The 14,284-nt window shown below is 47.7% G+C and overlaps 1 protein-coding gene across 1 annotated transcript in view; it reads left to right on the top strand.

The window, feature by feature from the left end:
• Nucleotides 1–11,262, top strand: part of IQSEC3 (IQ motif and Sec7 domain ArfGEF 3) — a gene marked incomplete at its 5' end in the record, with an annotated part of 101,145 nt that extends 89,883 nt beyond the window's left edge. Inside the window, 7 exons of the mRNA XM_082059822.1 lie at nucleotides 1,646–1,785; nucleotides 2,653–2,778; nucleotides 3,911–4,010; nucleotides 6,066–6,227; nucleotides 7,024–7,116; nucleotides 7,749–7,792; nucleotides 10,027–11,262. Coding sequence (XP_081915948.1) covers nucleotides 1,646–1,785; nucleotides 2,653–2,778; nucleotides 3,911–4,010; nucleotides 6,066–6,227; nucleotides 7,024–7,116; nucleotides 7,749–7,792; nucleotides 10,027–10,464 — 1,103 coding nt within the window. The 3' untranslated portion in view covers nucleotides 10,465–11,262. The remainder of the gene's footprint in view (nucleotides 1–1,645; nucleotides 1,786–2,652; nucleotides 2,779–3,910; nucleotides 4,011–6,065; nucleotides 6,228–7,023; nucleotides 7,117–7,748; nucleotides 7,793–10,026) is intronic.
• Between the last annotated feature and the right edge of the window lie 3,022 nt (nucleotides 11,263–14,284).

The following is a 14,284-nucleotide window of genomic DNA, read 5'->3' as shown; positions in this document are numbered from 1 at the left end:
TTGCAATTACTTATAGTGACTGTAAGCCTGACAGAGTTCATGCATACATTACCTCTTCACAATTTCTGATACATCAGTTCCCCAAATCAATTTTCTTGTGTTTTTCAAGGTCAGTCCTTCCCATCTTGGTAATAGGTTGCTAAAAGCACTTTTTCAAATGTGATCACAACATACTCATATATGGAGCCACTGCCTCCTCCTTATTTTCAGATCTGTTAATGCAGCTTAGTATTGTTTGGCCTTTTTGACATCATGTCTAGACAAATTCTTTTCTAATTTCCCAGCCATGTTCACTCCTAGGTCATCCTAAGTCAGCCATCTTCCAAGTGTCTCTTACTGCAGATCTGCTGTTCAAGTGGATCTCCCTCAATTTTTGCCTGTCTAGATTTTGAACTTCTGTGAGTTCTTTTGACTGGTTTCTTTGTCCTGACTACTGTTCAGAAAGTGTCGTCTCGGCCTCCCACACCTTCCCCAATTTGTCATCCACTTCAGACTGGTATGATGTGACACTGAGACCCTCTTTCAAGTTATTTCCTGGGAAATGCGGCTGATAACTGCCATCATCCCCTTTGGTATCACAGCTGATAGCGCTAACTCAAAAGGCTTTTTTATGTTAACTTACACTTAGGGGTACCTGAAAATCTGCCAGTTCACGTCACAATGAATTCAGCCAACACGAGGATCACTCACTTACAGTGTGTAACACACCACAATTCACTAGAGCAAGTGAATGTCATGACACTACAGACAAGGGGAGGGAGTTCATTCCAGATTCACTTGCAGGACAATGCCCATGTCAGCAGCTTCACCAACCCTTGTTTGAAAAAAGATGGAGCATTCAGGCTACATTTGCAAGGACATGGATGAGGGAACCATGAGATAACAATGCCTCCCTATTCCTCAGCAGTTCCTTACCTGCATCACTCGGGGTAGTACATCTCAGACTAGGGAGCTGGAGGGAAAACAGAGAAGATAAAATGACTGAAGGAATTCAGTTCAGAGGAAAGACTGGCAGTTTAATTTGTGGTGTTTGGCTCAGGGAAGGGTGAAAGAAAACTTTTCTGTCAGGCTCTCCAAGGGTCAGAAAGCAAAATTTGGAGAGTTATCTAAGGAGATGTAAAAGACGAAAGGGACGGGGCCAAGACAGAGATATCACAGACAGAGTAACAGGAAAGTATTACTCCTAGGAGACCTGACAGAAGGAAAATTATGGAGGCCACCAAGCAAACAGGACAGCTGATGCTTGCATTGGCAGGAGGAGCAGCTGGATCTCACCATAGATCTCTTCCACATCTAGCACTTTTGATGATATGAAATCAATGCAGGGGTTGCTGCTAAGTGGCCCAAGATATATGAGTGTGAAATTGTGGCTATAAAACCTTAAGGAACACATGGAAAGGAGCCACCATGCAGAGCAAAGGAATAATGAAATCTGCATTGGCCTTAGAGATGTCAGTCTCTCCCGCTGGTGCATTAGGTGTTTTAGAGCAAGAAAGGAAACATCCTAAAGCAAACTATTGTTCTTTCCCTTCAGTCTTCCCAGCACTGCATTGTGCGGAGGCAGTAGTTGCCTGTCAGGGACCACCAGTTCTTCACTTTCCTTTTCTCCCTGCCCAGCCTGCCCAACATTTTCTGTGTTTGTCAGGGGTGGACGACGGTGCTGACATCCCACGGGAGCTGGTGGTGGGGATCTACGAGAGGATCCAGCAGAAAGAGCTAAAATCCAATGAGGACCACGTGACTTATGTCACTAAAGTGGAGAAGTCCATAGTTGGAATGAAAACGGTGAGCACCCATAACCTGCTGGTACACACTCACCCCTCTCACCCCCACCTCTCTCACTGGCCCTCTTTTCTGCCTTCCTCCTCTGTGCACCTACTCCTCTTCTGTAATACTTTCCTTGCTTGTCTTGATGAATTCACTCCTTTTTCTCCAAACACCTTTTTCCTTGCTGTCTCATTCTTTCCTAATTTTGGGTGGTGTCCTTGGCCACAGTTTACAGTATCTGGCGTGGTAATTGTTTGCCCTAGAATCTCATTGCAGGTCCTGCCTACCATGCAGGTCCTGCCTGCAAATGCTTCAGCAATAGCCCAGCAGTGTTTCAAACGTTCAGGCCTTGTGAGGGTGTAGGAAGCAGAAGGCAAACTGATAGAAGACAGCTTAACCCATCTATCTCTAGTGAGTTCCCCGAGGATTGCTGTGGTTAAGAGACCCTCAAATGCAGAGACAGCGTCTTTAGCAGTAACTAATCTGTAATGCAAAAACATACATACTGTTTACCCAAAATGAGCAGAATAATTTCTGAAGGCCCAGGATACCTGCAGATATCCAGCAGGGTGAGAGAAGATGAGAAGTCACCCAGTGACTGGAAGCCAGAGGTATATGAAGAGAGGATGTGTGAGCAAAAGGGTTGCCTACAGCCTGTCACACTCCTCTGATTTATCCAGATCAGAAAGGCATAGCTCGCTCTGCTATTGCACCAACAGGAAAAGTGATGCTAGGGACTGCTGGTGAGAAGATGATTTGAGTGGGCAGAGTGGGCAGAATTGACTTGTGCTACTGTCACTGGGCAGGGTTGTGCTGGCTGAGGGTGGGGGAGACCCACATGGGCACCTCCCTCAGCCCCTGCATGCTCTTGTGCGTCTTCTGCAGGTTCTGTCTGTGCCACATCGCCGACTGGTCTGCTGCAGCCGCTTGTACGAAGTGACTGATGTGAACAAAGTGCAGAAGCAGGCAGCTCACCAGAGGGAAGTTTTTCTCTTCAATGACCTGCTGGTGGTGAGTGTGTTCTGGTAATTAGGCACTGCAGTGATAAAACTTGCCCTGATTTCTATGAAGAAATCTAAAACAGTCCACAACATCCATTTCCCCACTGTGCTAAGGACAGGCCATCTCCTGGTCCATCAGTATTGTAAGACAGATCTCTGGATCCTTCACTGTTAAAAACCTACCAAATCTAAAACTCCTCTAACCCTTGAAAAAACAAGCTGTCACATTGCGCAGACATCCAAGCAATGTCACTGGTCTCTCTCATGCCTTTGCCAGCAGGGAGGTTCATTTCATGAAAGGGAGGATCATTTCTTTGTCTGTTTGTACTATAGTAGACAGAGCCCTCCCATGCACTTTAAATCTTTCCTGCCAGACACTTTTAAACCACTGCCTTCTAACATTATAATGGCTGTAGGAGAGTAGGTATTACTGGAGCCCTAAATGTTCATAGTACTTTTAAAAGTGTACTGCCCCAGGAAACTTGCAACTGAGTTCAGACAGGTACCAGAGTGAGCAAAGGTACGCTGAGACTGCAAGGATGCCAAACAAGATGGAAGTTCTACTGAATTTAATAGCAAAATGAAACTGTGGATGTTGAAAATGTAAGGCTAAAACCAAACCCTTTTGTAGGAGCAGAGGACAAGAAAGCTTTCCCCACCCATTCCTCTGTAGCCATTTGTACAATTGTGAACCTGGGGAAAGGTTCTGGTCCTTGCTATCCCTCTCCTCCATTGGGATAAATCAGGTCCATGAGAACCAGTGCTGAGGGAGCAAGGGCAGCATAGCATTCATATATGCTCTTGTTCCCAGCTCTAAGGTATTTCTGACAGGCTTCCCTTTGCCTTTTGATCTGGCTGTTGGTGAACAGAATCACCATTGCAAAGTCAGACATGTGGGCATCAAAAAGCCAGCACCCCTGGGGGACAGAGAGCTGAGTGGGCCCCAGGGCTATGCATAGAGAATTTCACAAGTGCAGCATGCCAGGCTGCTTTCTGGTAGAAGAGCCTGTCAGTCATCAAGTGTTACTCCCATGTACAAGTAACAGAGCTTCCAAAACTTTTTTTGCTTTGAGCAGTTCGCATTTTTCTTTCCTTACTGTTCCCCAGCACCCTGCCCAATGATTCCTCTCTCCTTCCAACAGATCCTCAAGCTTTGCCCCAAGAAGAAAAGCTCCTCAACGTACACATTTTGCAAGTCAGTCGGCCTGCTAGGGATGCAGTTCCATCTCTTTGAGAATGAATGTAAGTCCATTGCTCCTTGATTGCTTGGAGGGGTTTGGCAGGAAAAAGAGAAGAAGGGAGGTGGCCGTGTCACCCAGTGTGAGTGTGCATCAGAAGAGGATTCCATCAGGGTTAAAAGTGGAGGGGAGAAAACTGAGGCTTGGTGCTGAGGACATCACTGTGCAGGTACAGTGTGTTGAGAAGAAGTCCCCGGTACCTCTCGCTAAGTCTGAGCTCCCATTTAAGTTCATTGAAGGATCTGGCTTGTCATGGTGGCAGAGCGGGAATCAATCCCCAGATAAATCTCACGGAGCTCTCAGGAACCAACTGCATGTGGAGAAGCTTCATGACAGAGCTGCTGCTGCCAGCTTTAGCCCTTCTCCCCTCATGCCCAGAGTCACAACTCCCACCTCTACCTTTGACATTGATAAAGGCTCAGGTGCTGCTGCTGCCTCCCTGCACTGTGCCAGGCTGTGCTGAATGCTTCCCAAGACAGAAGCAGAGCCCTTGGAACAGCACCCACCAAAGCATGGCGAGAGGCCAGCCCTAGTCAGCCTGACCTTGATGATCTGGGAATAGAGCCATGATGTGTCATGATTGAGGCTGGTTGTGCAGTGGAGAAGTTCCAGAAACAGGCAGGCTTCCTGCTGGCACAGAGAGAGGGGCTGCACAGCAGTCCTAGGCAAGCATGACTGATGCCCACTGGGGTTTTTGTCAGCACCTGCACAACATGCTGCAAGGAAGGAAGACTGTAGCAGTACTGTGGCTATACTAAGTTTCTGACATCCTCCCTCTGCCCTATGGGCAGGATGAGTCACTCTCTCAACACCTGACCCTGTGCAGCAGGCAGAGACTTTCACATCCCTGTATGTACAAAAGAGTCATTCATAACCGAGCATCTCCAGGAGGCACCATCAGAGCTGGGATCAGCTTTCAGGGATATCGTGACTATCCTGGGAGTGCCCAAAGATCTTCTGGCAAAGGCATCCTGTTGCAAAAACAGAAAAGCAGATGTCCTAAAGAGCTTGTGATCTGAACAGATGAGAGACACAGGGTGGGAAAAGGGGACTGGGACACAAACAGGGTGAGCCGAGGGCTGGCAGCAAATAGCAGTAAAGATTGATAAAGGAAGATGGTGGGGAAGGCAGGCAGATGCAGGAGCAGTGAAGGAAAAAGCAGGACAGAGGGAGACATTAAATGCAGGTAAAGGTGAGAGGGAAAAAGAAAAGGGATTGAAACCACTGGCCGTTGAGCAAAAGGTAGAGGAAGTCCAGTCACAAGCATAGCAAGTTTTCTGCACACCCTTGTTCTCTTGCTTCTGTTGGCTGTATCTCCAGCCACCATCTCTCTGCACTCAACTTGACCTTTAAATCATAAGGCCTTTTGTTGTGATATTTCCACTCTCTGGAAATGTCCTTTTTATTTACATCCCCATGTGTTTTGCCAGATGGGCAGTACTAAGTGGAGATCTACAAACCATAGAATCATAGAATGTCCTGGATTGAAAGGGACCCACAAGGATTATGGAGTCCAACCCACATCTTTCTCTTTACCATTCTCTCTGCACAGCACATCTCCCCACCCATGCTGTGCTAACACCCCTGCCATGTTCTCTGCTGATGAAAGTAGAGACTGGGGAGAAGTCCTGCCACTGTGGATTTTATTGGCTGTTCTGGCTTTGACTCCAAGAGCCAGCCTCTCCTGCTGTATCTCCCACAGGAGAAGTGGTGTTGACCTCATATATACTATTCAGAAGAGCTTTACAGTCCTACCTCTGTTCTCAGGTTCCCAGAACCAATGTTGCACTAAGTGTACCTGTGCTGGAGTTTTCTGGTTTTGGCAGTGCTGTGGTGCTGGTGGCACTTGCCTTGTTGCTGCAGCTTGGTCTATCTTCTGTTGCCTTGGAGGGCTGCAAGGCTGCAGGTTCCCACAGTTTGCAGTGTGACAAACTCTAGGTGTGCCATTTCTTCAGACTCATGTTGGAAACTCTCTGTCCTGCAGAGGTACCAAAGCAGCCAACTACTCCAGCAAGAATGCCTAATGCCTCTTTATTTTGTTGACACATCTTCTTTACAGATTACCCCCATGGTATCACACTGGTGACTCCAGTTTCAGGCTCAGAGAAGAAACAGGTACTACACTTCTGTGCTCTCGGTGCTGAGGAAATGCAGAAGTTTGTGGAAGATCTGAAAGAATCAATAGCAGAAGTGACAGAGCTGGAGCAGATACGAATTGAATGTAAGGGCCTCTAATACAATTCACACTCCGATACCATCACACTGCTTTTGTCTACAAGGGAGAAAGAGTAAAAGAAATGGGTTCTTCAGGAACAGCGGTAAAGAGAATGAGTAGCACAAGTCTGCACAGAATTGTTCTTGTGTTCATTGATAGAGTGGAAAGGCAGTCAGGCTCTGTCACCACCTGCTAGCAGGAAAAATGTAAGAACTTAACTACTTATGATGCTTATGAAACAGGATGTATTATACAGTGGCCTGGAACAGTGAAGCCAGAAGACTCTTCTCCATCTTATACTCTTTTAACTATGCAGATATGATCTGTAGATATCTGGGAAGTACAGGACAGGTCTGGTAGCCTTAGCAGAGTTGTCCTTCACACCAGGAATGTCTAGGGAACAAGAAGTCTGTACTGTGTCCCTCTGCGGCCTATCTTACACAGATTAGATGTCCATGTAGCCTTTGGTGGCCTTTTATTTATAAACTGATGAGCCAAAGTAGCTCAGCATCAGTGGTCCCCTCTTGTGCAGCAATAACCTATTCTGTATAAATGCAGGTCATACACAGAAGGTTGTATGGAGATATACAAGCTTCTCCACATGTCAAGTCCTCTCCATTTTCTGTTTTTGTTGTTGTTTTTTAGTTCTTTTTTTCTTGGCTGTTCCTCTCTCCTTCCCTTCTTGTCACTCTCTTTTAATTTTCTTGCATTAATTCTCTGCGCTGACTTCCCATGTTGCTACTTCAATACACTGGTGTCCTTCCCTGTATCCCTCATTCACTTCCATATGTCTGTCTTGCAGGGGAGCTGGAGAAACAGCAAGGGGCAAAGACTCTCTCATTAAGGACCAACGGAGCCCAGATGGAACTGCAGTCTAAGCAAGGCTCTCCAACAGGTAAGAGGACACCCAACCTCTCTTGCTTAAGGAGTGCTGCCTTTTCAAATGTGTTCTCACTGATTCATGTGAGAATATCTGCAAAAAGAAATGATCAGTTTTGTATCCTTTAGCCTTGGGCAAATAGTGGAAATATGAGAACATATGCACTCTTCAAATACCCTAGAAGAGCCATTAAAATCTCATTACCCAGTCTGTAGCTGTAACATCTAGCAAAGAGACATTACTTGTGGAGCACAGGTAGCTGCTAGAGAACCTGTCCCAGTTTTTCTTCCCTGAACTGACACAAAAGAGTAACTGCACTATCACCTTCCTCCAGCCTCTTCACCAACACTTTGGACCAGCCTCTTTGCATGAAGGGCTTTGTGTCCATTCATGCCTTGGCTTGCATGCCAGCAAAAATCAAGTGCAGAGGTGAGTGACTACCAACTCACTAGAATGGCACTGAGATCAGGACCTAAGGATAGGACCTCAAAGGGGCCTCCCTCTATCCCACTAAGCAGCTGTCAGGTTTCAAGAGGGCCTGAATTTCTTCTTGCAGTCGAGAGTCTTGTTTGGCCCTGTGCCTCTCCCTTTAGCTTTCCAGTCCACAATATGACCTCCTAAATGAGATCTTTTGTTTTGTTTCAAAGGCAAGAAGGATTTGGGAGAGAAAGTCTCGGACAGCACAGTGGAGGTAAGTAGAGTGCAGAGCAGCTGAGGTAAGTAATTTTCTCTCACTTCAGCTCTTCTCACATTCTCTGTTGTTTCTTTTCTCAGGTTTTAATCAATGCCTCCCCAGCCAGACTGACAATTTTACCAATTTCCAGAGATACAATTAAAAGTTACTGCTAGGACGGGTAATACAACTTTCAAATCCAAACTAAACTTCAAAGCATTTTCAATCCGTTTTTATAACTGTAACATCCCTCATGGACCAAGCTCCCAAACGCTGTAGACTAACCCACGCCACTGCTTACGGGGAGACTGAGAACCCCACTATAGACTTCCCTGACATGCTAACTCCATGCAGCATCACATGCAAGTTCCCCGCAGCCCAGCTTTCCTGCAAAATCTCTGCAGCTCTGTCTCTCCATCTCCCCTTGAAGGGGATTGAGCATGGCCTTTGTATACCAGAGACTTTCCCTAGAGCTTCACCTTCCTAGGTAGGGAGCTTGGCTGTCCTATATACGTCTATCTTTGCAGGGATGTCTAGCATCCAGTGGGTTGCCTGTTTCTTCACAGACACCCATACTCCCACTGCCTGTGGGGAAACAGGAAAATGTGATCTTCACACTGAAAATCTTATCTACTGCTTCCTACTCTCTCCCTGTCTGGAATATCTCCATTGCCCTGAATTTGCCCTTTTTCAGGATAGTTCCTTCCCCTCTTGTCATAGTATATTTACTTTGAAGAGTTCAGCTTCTCTGTGGGGAGTGGGTACTGCTTCTTTTCCTGGAAGAGCACCCCATTTCCCTACAGACACCCCTTTCCTGGGGAAGGTGCCTCTCCCAGCCAATTCGCTATTCTTGTTGGGAGGAGAATTTCCTTGCGGAGAATGGCTTCCATGTATCCTAACACCATTAGCGTTTTGAGGCCCAGCAACCAGTTTTTCCTAGGGGATGTCCCACTGCCTGAATAAATATTGACACAATATTACGTCCTGCTGTGCAGTGAGCCTGAGCAACCTCCATGCTTGAGCAGGGACAGACAGCTCATCCTTGTTCCAGCATGGTGGGAAGCTTGACCACTCCACCGCTCCTCCTTCCCACTTGCTGGCACTGCTGCCCAACATGCCAGACCATCAGGGCACCCCCACTGTCCCATCTGCCCATCTGTACCCCTGCTTAGCTGAAAGCACCATACCAGTCCGCAAGCATTTGTTTCCTACCCAGGGTTCATCACTTGACCGAGATTCTGTTTTGAGCTGGCAACTTTGGGGTCTCCATCAGCTCATGTCCATGCCGGGAGGAGCTGTAACTTCATCCACCGTTTGGGATGCACCATTTTCCTGCTGTGCTTCCCTGCTAGGGACCTCCAGTCCAGGCCAGCTCCTCCTTTTTAAACTGGACTCAGAGAGCTCCCTTATTTGACTCCATTATCAGCATCTCTCTGTGGGGACCCTGATGACCTCCTGCTTCCCTTCCCCCTTTCAACTGCCCAAGTAATACTCTGCCAGCAGAGGAGCATTTCCATTTCTTTGAGATTATCTAATCTGCTGCCATTTCATCATGAATTTCTTTTATCATTGTATGAGCTAGACAAGCATTTTTTCTTTCTTTTTTCTTTTTTTAAATCATTGCCTTTCACTGACAAACCATCAAATGGATCAGAGGGAGCTGCCTTTTGCTAGAGTGTATCAGATTTCTGCTTTTTCCTTTGTAAACAGATTAGCCAGTCATGTGGTGTACCTTCCAACTCAGAGAGGCAGGGAGCTGGGAAAGGCTTGAGTCTCTCTGTCTCTCTCTATCTCAGATTCAGCTGCTGTCATTTTGCTGAAATACACAACCTCGATTATCTGAAACCTTGCTGTCTGGTTCCCCTCTCCTTTTTGCTGGTGGGGACAAGGGCATGACCTCCCAGGTCTGTTCATTACCATGAGAATTCACGGATGCCTCCACTTGTAGAGTTGACTTTCGTTCCCTGTGCCATTTGGATAATCAAAGTTGCTCTGCATTTGGGAACGCCGGCCCTGTTACCTTTTACATGGTGGAAAGGACAGGGGCACTTAGGCCTAGATGGGGATGATGGAACCATTAGGGGGGACTGTGCAGCCAGGGGTTGTTCCCGTTCTGTTTTTTTTTTTTTTGGGGGGGGGGGCGGGTTTAATGCACATGAGGCCGGCTGGTGGCGCGGGTTCAGGGCAGCCAGTAGCAGCAGATGGGAAAAGTCTTGTAACATTTAATGCTTCTTTGGCTGTTTCTAAACTAGGTGTCAATTCACAACAGGCTTCAAACGTACCAGCACAACTCCGCCCTGGCGCCCGAGAGTGGAATGCAGCCCAGCATGCGTCTTAACATGCCACGGGAGCGGCTGGAGACAGCACTGGTGCCCTCGCACCCCGCCTCGGCGGGGACACTTGTACAGTGCCAGCAGATTGTCAAAGTCATTGTCTTGGACAAGCCGTGCCTCGCTCGAATGGAGCCGGCCCTCAACCAGACTCTGACACGCTACGTCACCTCCGATTCCTGCACCTCCACCCCCTGGCGCGGTGTGGGCAGTGGGCTCTCCGGGACCCCCATGAAGCTGGTCCATCAGCCTCCCCTCCCACCTCCACCACCCCCCTACAACCACCCCCACCAGTATTGTCCCCCCAGCTCCCTGCTTCAGAGGCGCAGGTACTCCAGTGGCTCACGCAGCCTCGTGTAGCCACACCACCAGCACCAAAACAGCACAGACTTCCCTGCTTCCCTTCCCCACGACCTCCCGGGGACCCTTTCTGCCTACAGAGATCTAGTTTGTGAATTATTTTTTAGTAAAAGAAGAAGAAAAGAAAAAAAAAAAAAAAGCTGACAGACCTAACTCTTACCCTGTCTCCCCTCAAGATGATGCTAATTGTGAGGAGCCATCTGTAGAAACTGCCAAGCCTACATGCTCACACATCCTCACACCCTGCCAGCCCTGCTGGCCTCCCTTGCTCGTGCCGTCCCCGTGTAGCACTTTGCTGCCCTGTTCCTGAGAGGCTTGATGACCTGCTGCTTTATAGGCACCATGTCTTCCGTTTGCTACTCCTCAGCCTCCTTCCCTGCCTTGCATTTACCTGGCCATAGGTTTGTACCCATCTCAAAACTTCGCCAGCCTCGGAGAGAAACAGACTCACCTGTGCTAAGGACCGACCTTGGGGCACTCCCGGGGGTGGAGTTCTCCCTCCTACCGCTGCTGCTGCCTGCTAAACTAGAGCTGAGAACTTGTGCTGCTGGCCATGCTTTCTCCTCATCGCTCTTCAGATACTATCTCCTTGCAGCAGCCGGTTCCAAGCGAAGGAGTGCATGAGTGGAAGAGATCTCAAGAGAAGGAGAGACTGTCCTGAGCTGCAGTGCAACGCAAAGATGGCCTCACTCTGAACACCAAAACTCTTTCTGTTGTTATATTGGAGCATTGTACCAGAGACCTCTGCTGAGACCTGGCAGACCTCATCACATGTAAATACACCTGTATGGTAGCGTATGTACGGCGCATGCTTACTAAAGGAAACACCAAGCAGTTCTGAGGGAGCAGAAGGGAAGGATTGAGCCCAGGAATCTTCCTGGAATAAGTACTTTTCCAAAGAGATGGCACTAAGAAGTGCCCTCCCACCTCAACATACACACACACACACACACACACACACACACACACGCACACAAAGATTGTCTTGTCTAGCATAAAACAAACGCACCTCTGCTGTCCTCCTTCAAGCTGGTTTTGTGTTTCCCGCCCACCTGTTTTTTATATTCTGAAAGCAAAGCCAAGTGTTATGTTCACCTTCTGCCGTGGATGATCCCTTCACTTGGGCTCTTCCTCCTGTGTTAGACAGAAGGGGCTTTTTGGAGACCACCCGTGTGAGGTCTGTATCCCATCTGTATCTCTTGCCTTGCTATACTGTCACCTCCATCAGCCCTTCCTATAGAATAGCTGCCCAGATACCAGACTCCAGGGCCTCTTCTCTCCCTCCCTATCCCAGCTTCAAAGTGAGGGGAGGGGAAGATCCTGAGATAGAGAAGACAGCTCAGCTCCTCTGCTTTATTGGGGACATTGATTTGAAGGAAGACAGCATTAAAAATGGACTATGGATGTATTTTTAGAAAAAAAAATCTCTTTGAGCAGTAGGGAGGGGAAGGTATTAATTAGCTTAAAGGCTTTGGTCTCGCTCTGTCTCTCTTCGAGGCTTAAGAAGATCAACTTTAGGATTTTAAAATAGGACAGAATGCCTTTTAGGGTCTTTATTTTTATTTTATTTCAAGAGGGAAAGAAATTATCTTCCTGCACAAGAGTGAGACATGAGCACTGGGTGCCGATGACACAGCTGTTGGATGAGGAGTGGCAGAAGCTGTTGGCAGTAGTGGGGATGTGCAAAATGTCAGGGAAAGAGAGGCAGTGAAGGCAGATGCAGGAAACTCGCTTTTACCTTGTGGGGTAAAAGCCACAGAGCAATTTCCTTAGAGATTATGCTAGTATGCTCATCTCTGGAGGCTATTGCCAGTGACAAAACCCACAGTGCATCAGGACTGGCTCCCCTCAGTGCTTTTGGGATGTCTACTGGCTCTGCTGAAGTGTTCAGATGAAAGAGTTCACAAATTTGCCCTGGGCATAAGCCCAGCTGGGGTTAGGGAAGCAGACAGGAGCTGGGGTCAAACCCTTCAGGGCCAGAGCCTGCTCACTTTCAGGTCCCCTTATTTCTGAGCCTGACCCAAGTGCTCAGGTGTGCCAACGGGTCTAAATTGTTTGCTTATCTCTCTGGAGCAGGGCACTAGGCTGCCACTTTTATACGCAATAGGAGATGTACTGACCAGGAGCCAACAGGCGCAGCCTCAGGGAGGACTGTGGAAGTAGAAGACAGAAAGGATTGCTAGAAAGCCCTCAAGGGAAGCCCAGACTCCCTCCAGACCAGAGAAGCTTTCTTCTAGCCAGCCCCCTGGGGCAGTGAGGATGCTGCACATCTCAAAGCTGGGCCTAGGGAGAGGTCCTCACCCCCAGCGAGGGCTCACCCTCCAGCCAGCTGTGAGGCACAGCTGGCCTGATCTGCTGCTATCTCCCTCCAAGGTGACACCCTGCTGGCTCACAGCAGCTGGGCTCTCATCCAGCCTGCCCATAGCTTCCTGGGATGGCATTTGTGTGGCATCTGCCATTGTCTGGCCAATGTAGCAAGTGGCTGCCATTTTATTTGCACTCACTGCTGCGGTGAGAGTGGTGGTATCCAGGAGGCACTGGCACTGCTCTCCCGTCTCAGCTGTTACTTGGGTGTCTGAGAGGAATGGCAGTCCTTGTTTGTTTTTTTCCCAGAGTGCAGTGAGCTGCTGAAGGTCTCTCTGTGTATGTTAAAATAAATAAATTAGATTTTACTTGACATTTAACACAAAGTGACAACAACAAAAACCTTAAGGTACTTGATGAAATAATTTTTTTAGATAAAATATTTATAACAATGTCTATGAAGTTCCTACAAGAGAGGTTTGCTGCTTTAATAATTGATTGGGAGATTTACAAGAATGTAAAGAAGAAATAAGGAAGCTTCCTTCTTCTTGCTGGGTGAAGGATGGAAGCGCGTTATCCGAAGTGCCGGGGTACCTGCGGCACAGCAGTTTCTCGGGACGAGCTGGCTCCTTTTACCTGACATTGCAAAGGCTACTGCTGGCCTTGAGCTTTGGACAGAGAAGCAAACATAGACAACCCTTGCTGTCTTCTAACCTGCTGGCTGCAACATCTTCTGTCAGGTTTAGCTGGAGAGACACCTAAACACTCTATTCCAGGTTGTCATGGAACAAGTTGCTCTAAATTCTACTGTGTAGCTGAGCCCTTTGGACATGACTTCAAAATATGTTGGTTTTGTTTTGTTTTTTTTCCTTTGAAGGTTGGTCTCGAAGGATGACAAGCACTTTAAAGCATGACTACACCTCATCTGATCTATTGTGTTGTCTGCTCCTGCAGCCCTCCCTCATGCAAGCAAGACACACAGACTCAGTGTAGCAGTAGTACTGTGAACAGACACCCTTGCACACAGACTGACGGCTGACAGGGTGCAGGCTAGAAAGAGTGTGTCAGCGACAACTTTAATGAAGGATAAAATTTGTACCACAACTGGCCCAGAGGGACCAGCCCAAAGAAAAATCACCAGCTCTTGCAATGGTGATTCTGATCGTGAACCTAGCACAATTTCCAGGTGGTGGGATCAGGCAGGAAGCTGCTGCAGAGATTAGACTGGCCCAAATAAACCGGTGACTTTTTTCTGTCAAATTCATATCTCTCTATATTAAAAAAGGATAAGGGGGAGAGAGAAAAGAGAAACCCAGTAAAGAGCATTCTGCAGTGAGTGTTAGGTACTCAGTGGCCAAACAAAAGGTGGCTCTGCTGGAAGGTGGCAGAGAGCAAGGTGTTCTGAGAGCTGCCCCACACAAACTGTCAGGCTCTGGCCCGATTCTCTCACTCATTCTGGTGCAGGTCCAGTGAGATTAATCTGTTTATACCAGTAGCAAAGGGATGGAAAAATGTG

The sequence above is a fragment of the Streptopelia decaocto genome, assembly GCF_964273445.1.
Source record: "Streptopelia decaocto genome assembly, chromosome: 1".
Classification (NCBI taxonomy): domain Eukaryota; kingdom Metazoa; phylum Chordata; class Aves; order Columbiformes; family Columbidae; genus Streptopelia; species Streptopelia decaocto.
Note: the sequence above shows the minus strand (reverse complement) of the source record. Positions and strands in the feature narration are given on the sequence as shown.